The 6929-nt window shown below is 44.2% G+C and overlaps 1 protein-coding gene across 1 annotated transcript in view; it reads right to left on the bottom strand.

Moving 5' to 3' along the window:
- Positions 1–349: 349 nt before the first annotated feature.
- The window catches only part of PREP (prolyl endopeptidase), a 141900-nt gene continuing 135320 nt past the window's right edge, over positions 350–6929 (bottom strand). Inside the window, exons 14-15 of the mRNA XM_052646028.1 lie at positions 4676–4832; positions 350–1096 (exon numbers count right to left, since the gene is read on the bottom strand). Of these exons, the coding sequence (XP_052501988.1) occupies positions 802–1096; positions 4676–4832 (452 nt within the window). The 3' untranslated portion in view covers positions 350–801. The remainder of the gene's footprint in view (positions 1097–4675; positions 4833–6929) is intronic.

Here is a 6929-nt window from a genome sequence, read left to right as displayed (position 1 = left end):
CACTCATGTAGTCTCTTTGTTTTATGAACCTCCGTACTATGATTTCCAGCAATACTCTGTCACCAAACTGACAGACAAGTAGGTGAATAATCCTAGGTCCACCGATTTTTAGGGGGCATCCAAACCAGATGAGCCTGGATCAGCTGTCTGAGGGGTTAACACATGAGCCAGCGAGCTGCCTCTTACAGCCTCCTCCGCAGAAACGGGGAGCTGGGTGGATGCACTCAGCCTCAGCGCAAGGCTGACAGTCTGACTTCACTGCTAATTCCCACAGAGAAGTGACATGATGCATGCAGAATGATGGCAGCTCTGGGGTTGCCACTCAATACAAAGGAACCAGAGAGAAACCTCCCATTCTTAAATAACATTTATTATTGTTGGAAAGAAGTCTCTCTTCATGAGAACAATGCTCACACTTATTTAAAGGTATACTGGTTATGGTTATAGAAGCAAATTTCACTGAGGTGCTCTATATGAAGTATGCCCGACTACGACTCTGAGTTCAGCAATCTAATGTTCACAATGTGTTGGCTGCCATTAGCTATGTATCCAAACATGCCTTTTTCTTCCCCCCCTTTTAAAACATGTGCCTGCACAGGGTGGAGAAAGAAACGCCAAGGGCCTGCTAAAAAGGAGAAGCCTAGAAAAGATAAAATTCCTGCAGCAGTTCTGGCCAACTGCGGCCCATGGGTGCAGGAATAGTGTTTATGTGGGGAGGCACTGCGCCCAGTGGTTTCTCGGTTTAATGGTGTGAGAGCCCTTGAGGTTTTCTGCGGCGGAGGAGGAAGAAAGAGATGCCATTTACTGAATCCAGTCGATGTTCAGGCAGCGTGCTATGAACGCAAACATGTCTGAGACTTCTTCTATCACTTTGGCTGTGGGCTTTCCAGCCCCATGGCCCGCCTTGGTGTCCACATGGATAAGCAGGGGGTTGTTCTGCTTCCGGCTGCGGCCCACGAGGTGCTGAAGGGTGGCGATGAACTTGAGGGAGTGAAGCGGGACCACGCGGTCATCGTGGTCTGCGGTGAGGAGAAGCATGGACGGGTACTGGATGTCGTCTGCCTCTGGCAGCTTCACGTTGTGCAGTGGAGAATATCTGAAAGGCAAAGGCACTTCCATGAGGCCAGGTATCAAAAGGAGAGCTGTGCGTGTCCCCTAGGTTAATCACGGGACTGGTGGGCACAGATGCCTGTGTCGTTCATCAGCAGTGAGGACTGTGGCCAGCTGCTCCCTGTGTGACCGGGTGACCACTGCAGACATTATGGTGGGCCGTGACTGGCCAGGACTATTGGAGGCTGGGGAGCCCTGTCATTTATTTGGAAGACTGTGTAAGAAAGAAACTCACAGGGCTTCTGGAACAACCCAATCTATATGCACACTGACTGTCTTGAGGTGAATATTTTCATATTCTTCAGGCTGAATTTTTCGCTGCAATAAAGTGGACTGGTTGTCCCTTTGTTTATTATGAGAAAACATTCTAAATTGAAGTATAGTTGATTTACAATATTAGTTTCAGGTAATTCAATATATTCTTAGAGATTATACTCCAATTAAAGTTATAAAATAATGGCTTTATTCCCTGTGCCGTACAGCACATCCTTGCAGCTTATTCATTTTATACACAGTAGTTTGTATCTCTTAGTTCTTGACTTCCATCTTGCTGATTATTCTTTTAAATCACTGACTATGGATATAATAGGTGCAAGCCTTTCTTTTGTTGAAGAATTTGAAGTCCACAGTGTCTGGCAGCTTTTTGTCTGTTTGGTATGTATAAAATCTTTATTCTGATCTCAGCTTGATAGACTTAGGAAGAACACAGGTCCTCCCCCGGGCCTAGTTTCTGTCTGAAAACCAGGGAACCTGAGCTGGTCTGCTGACCTGCTGGCTCACAGTCCAGCAGAAACTGACTTTGGCCAATGGTGAGAAAGTTAGTGTAGGAGGAACCTTCTGAAGCATAAGATAAATTTGCAGTTAACAAAAGGTTTTTAAAAACTACAGTCAGATTAAATGCTTCATGCTAATTAAGTAAAGTGAAAGAAATCTCTTGAGTATTTCTTCTTACTTTTTAGTCAATACAGCTGTCTTATTTCTCAGAGTGTTCAGTATTAATGAATGAACTATTTTAGTAGAGTTTTATTTCGTAGAGTGAATAGGCAAAAATAGTAAAATTTCTGCTCAGTTAACCAAGTCAAGACTAAAACCTTCTGGGGTTTAGTCTCCTAATAGGCTAAGATGGGGGTGACAATGGATCTGTCTTCTGATCTCACTTCAGAGGATTTTTGGATCAACCCTGGTCCTCCAGATAAGGATTAGTTCTGTGGGAAAACAAGCTTGGAAATTCTTTTCATGACTAATACCTCTCCCTACCTCAAGATTCAAATACCACATTTATGTATTAAAGATTCTGAAAAGTTCTGTAGGGAAAAAAATAAGTCTGTTAGGCTTTATTTATCGCAGCCACTCACAAACTTCGAAATCGAGATCTTTTTTCAGGGAGGATCCCCTCCAGTGTAATGGATTCAGTTCTCTGCTCACTTGGGAGGAGATGAGAGGATGCGTAGCCCTGTGAGAGCTAGGCTGGAAAAATTAAGGTCTGAAATAGGGGTATCACTGATGTCTTGACAGAAAAAAATATTAAGGACTCTCTTTTATTGCTTTCAAATTAATTTTAGGAGTACTGGGTTCCAGTGACTATTTTGTTGCCTTCAACATACAATTAATTCAGTCTTTTCAACTGAGTATAAATGGGACCTCACTGCCTAAATGCCTATTTTCTCTGTTAATTTGAACTATGACTCCTTCAGATATTCAGCTTTCACCAGGATGTGTCAGTGGGGTTACTTGCATATTTTTAAAGTTAAACTTTTCCCCCTCCTACAGAACAGAATTTAGTAGCTTGAAAGTATTCAATTAAAAAAAATCCAAGTCGTTTTAGCCAAATATCTAAGTGGAGAACTAGCCATACAAAGCACATCAAATGAAGGAAAAAACACCTGACTTGAGAAACTGAAGTTATTGTATCAAAATCTATAGTTGACGGAGAAGACTGGGACAGGGGACACAGGCTCCTGATGCTATTCCAAGGGCAATTCCTTAATACTGCTGGTAAACCCCCCCCGATCCCTGCTGGGGGAAGTAGAGAGAACCAAGAGCCAAAGAAGAATGCAGCTTACAGTCTTGAGAATCTAGATGTTTGCTATTTTCTCACTGTTATCACCAAAGTGGTTGAGGGATATAAATATTTCAATAATGCAGTAGTTTCAAATATGGGCTTCTGGGTGGCTCAGTGGAAAAGAATCCACTTACCCATGCAGGAGATGTGGGTTCCAACCCTGGGTCAGGGAAAGTCCCTGGAGAAGGAAATGGCAACCCACTCTAGTATTCTTGCCTGGGAAATCCCATGGATAGAGGAGCCTGGAGGGCTACGGTCCATGGGGTTGCAAAAGAGTCGGACACAATTTAGCAACTAAGCAACAACAAAGTTTCAAATATAAGTGGTTATACTGAAAGCACAAAATAAGTTGAACTGTCCTTGCATGTGGAGAAGGCAATGGCACCCCACTATGGGACTCTTGCCTGGAAAATCCCATGGACGGAGGCGCCTGGTAGGCTGCAGTCCATGGGGTTGCTAAGAGTCGGGCACGACTGAGCGACTTCACTTCACTTTTCACTTTCATGCATTGGAGAAGGAAATGGCAACCCACTCCAGTGTTCTTGTCTGGAGAATCCCAGGGTCAGGGGAGCCTGGTGGGCTGCCGTCCATGGGGTCACACAGAGTCAGACACGACTGAAGCGACTTAGCAGCAGCAGCAGCAGTACTTGCATATAGTCCTATTTCCTTATTTTTTAACTGAGAAAAAGAATCCTATATATATTTATGTTATAATGATACCTTTTTTAAAATTAGTTTTTAATTGCTGGATCAACAAAAAACGCACAGATTTCTTATTTCATAGTAAGTCAGAAGTCTGAGTTGGTTTGACTGGGTTCTCTGGCTGTCTCAAGGTTGAATCAAGTTGTTGGCTAGCTGGGCACTTATTAAAAAGTTCTAGGGGAAAATCTACTTCTGGACTCATTTCAGTTGGCAGAATTCAGCTCCACAAGGCTGTAGGACTGAGGTCCTCATTTCTTTGCCAGCTATTGATTGGGGTTGATATCAGGCTGTAAAGGCCCCCTTCCTCCATTTTCAAAGGCAGCAATGGTGGGTCTAGGTCTCCTCGTGCTTCCAGTTTCTCTCATCCTTTTTGCTGCATCCCTGACTCTTCTCGCCAGAGACAGTGCCCTGCCTTGAAGGGTCTGTCATTAGATTAGGCCCTCTTGATAATCCAGGACAGTGTTTCCATTCTGGTCAGCGGACTAGTAATCTTCATTTAATCTGCAAAGTCCCTGCGGAGCAGTCCACAGATCAGTCAACCACTGAAGAACTAGGGGGACAGGGATCCTGGAGGACTATCTTTAGACTTCTGCCATCACATCTTTGTTATTTTTGTTCAAGACCAGATCAGAACCAGGAAGACAGATAAGTATCCCCACCACGTATCCTGCTTTTGCAGTGAATTACATGTAAACATGAGATACTGAAGGGGACAGGCAAACATACCCTTTTGACTATGTTCAGTATTCTGACATCAAATCGTTAGCAACACAAATACATCAATATGAATCAAAACCTTACTTGATAAGCCATTCAAAATGTTGTTTGTTGTCTGAGCACCCATAATCAGTCGTCCAGGCGTGACCAATGGTGTATTTATGGAACTTCAACATGTCCATTACTCCAACTTGGGCAATAACACAACCAAAGAGGTCAGGACGCTGATTGGCACAGGTAGCTAAAAATCAAGATAGAAAAAGGAGGTCGTCCATCATTAAATATCTGTCATAAACAAAACCAAAAGAGAACAAAACAACACGTAAATGTTTTCTGAATCCTGATGGTCTTTTTTGTCCATAAGCACAGGAAGAAACTATCAGAAATCACTTGCCCAAGAGTCTATAAGCTTTCCCCCTGCTTCTAGTATATATCCGAGAGGTGGAATATTTTCGTCAGTAGTGGACACGGAACTCTTCACGAAAATCTCTTGGACTTTCTGTAAAACCTGTGCTGCTCCCATCCCTAGCTGCGTTCACAGGTGATGCAGGATATTAACAAACTTATGCGGGATCTCAAAAACGAGCCTGAGATATTGTGACAGAATAAGAAATACCTATTTAATCTTTGTCCCTGGTTCCTAGAACAGATCTCCTAAAACCCTGGAGAGTTTCCTGAGTGACAAGGTGAGAGGAGTATTTTTCATAATTCATAACTAACGCCTCTCAACCATATCTGAGCTCATGCTAATGAGGTGGCTCTTGCTGGGTCCCTAGACAGCTTCAGGATGGGGGCCAGTGGACCAAGGGACCGACCTTGTGATAGGAGGACTGGGTCTTCTGGTCCCACCTCTGACATCTGGGGAGAGCAGGGGGGCTGGAGATAGTGACTCATGCCTACTGATTTAATCAATCCAGCCTGTATAACAGAACCTTCATAAAAACCAATGGAGTTTGGAGAGGTCCTGGGGTGGTGAACACATGGAGGTGCTGGGACTGTGGTGCACTAACAGGGCCTGGAGGCTTGGCACGCACCTGCCCCAGCTATACATCTCCTCTGAAATGTTCCCAAATTTTATCCTTTATAACAAACTGGTAAATGTAAGAGTGTTCCTGAGAGTCGCTTAGTTGTGTCCATCTCTTTGTGACCCCATGGACTATACAGTCCATAGAGTTCTCCAGGCTAGAATACTGGAGTGGGTAGCCTTTCCCTTCTCCAAGGGATGTTCCTAACCCAGGGATCGAACCCAGGTCTCCTGCATTGAAGGCAGATTCTTTACCAGCTAAGCCACAAGGGAAGCCCAAGAAAACTGGAGTGGGTAGCCTATCCCTTCTCCAGTGGATCTTCCTGACCCAGGAATCGAACTGGGATCTCCTGCATTGCAGGCAGATTCTTTGCTACCTGAGCTATCAGGGGAGCCCTAAGAATGTTCCTGAGTTCTATCAAATTATTGAACTCGAGGAGGGGGACCTGGGAAACCCCGGTTTATAGCCATCAATCAGAAATATGAGAAGTCCAGGACTTGTGATTGGTGTCTGCAGTGGGGACTGTCCTTTGGCTCTGTGCTAACTCTGGGTAGTGTCAGAATGGAACTGAATTCTGCGACACCCAGTTGGTGTCTGGAGAGTTGGGAGTATTGGTTGGTGCGGTACCCACCCTCCCACCCCTTCCTGCATTTGGTATCAGAAGTGTTGTAAACAGCAACAGTTGATATAGGTATAGCTCAAAGCAGAACAGAGCCTAAGACCCAATTCAGAGCTCTATCAGATACTGACATATTTTCTTGTCCTGTTTTAAAAATGCTCTTCTTTGTATATTTAAAATTTTATTTTTTTGATAATTCAATAAATGTTTATTGAACATCTGCCATGTGCCTTGCACTAGGCAGGGGGCCTGGGGATATGTCAGTGAATAATTTAGTGGGAAAGATGAAAGAAGTGAATGGGCAGTTACAGTGTGGCATCCACTTCTGTTGAGAAAGTGCGGGTACTATGGAAGAAGGGTGTAGGCCAGCATAATGAAGTTGGGGAGGCTTTGGGAGGAAGTACGTCGAAGCTGGCATGACTAGGAGTTAGTCGAGAGATGTGAACTTTTCCTGCCTCTGGCAAGAAACAGTTCCCACTGCAGTGTAGACGTCAGTGCTTATTCATGATACCGATTTCTGAGTCCCACCCCTGCAGATCTCCCCGCTCAGAGCTGGGAGGGGCAGGAAGATGTCCTTTCAATAAGCACTTTAGCATCTTGATGGACAAACTCCATCTCTGAAGGTCCCATAAAGGACCTGGTTTATTAAAACGCATAAACCAATTCCTGAAAATACAACTCCAAAAATGGACTT

The sequence above is a fragment of the Budorcas taxicolor genome, chromosome 9 (genome assembly GCF_023091745.1).
Source record: "Budorcas taxicolor isolate Tak-1 chromosome 9, Takin1.1, whole genome shotgun sequence".
NCBI classification, from domain to species: Eukaryota; Metazoa; Chordata; class Mammalia; order Artiodactyla; family Bovidae; genus Budorcas; species Budorcas taxicolor.
This window is presented reverse-complemented; position numbering and strand designations above follow the sequence as displayed.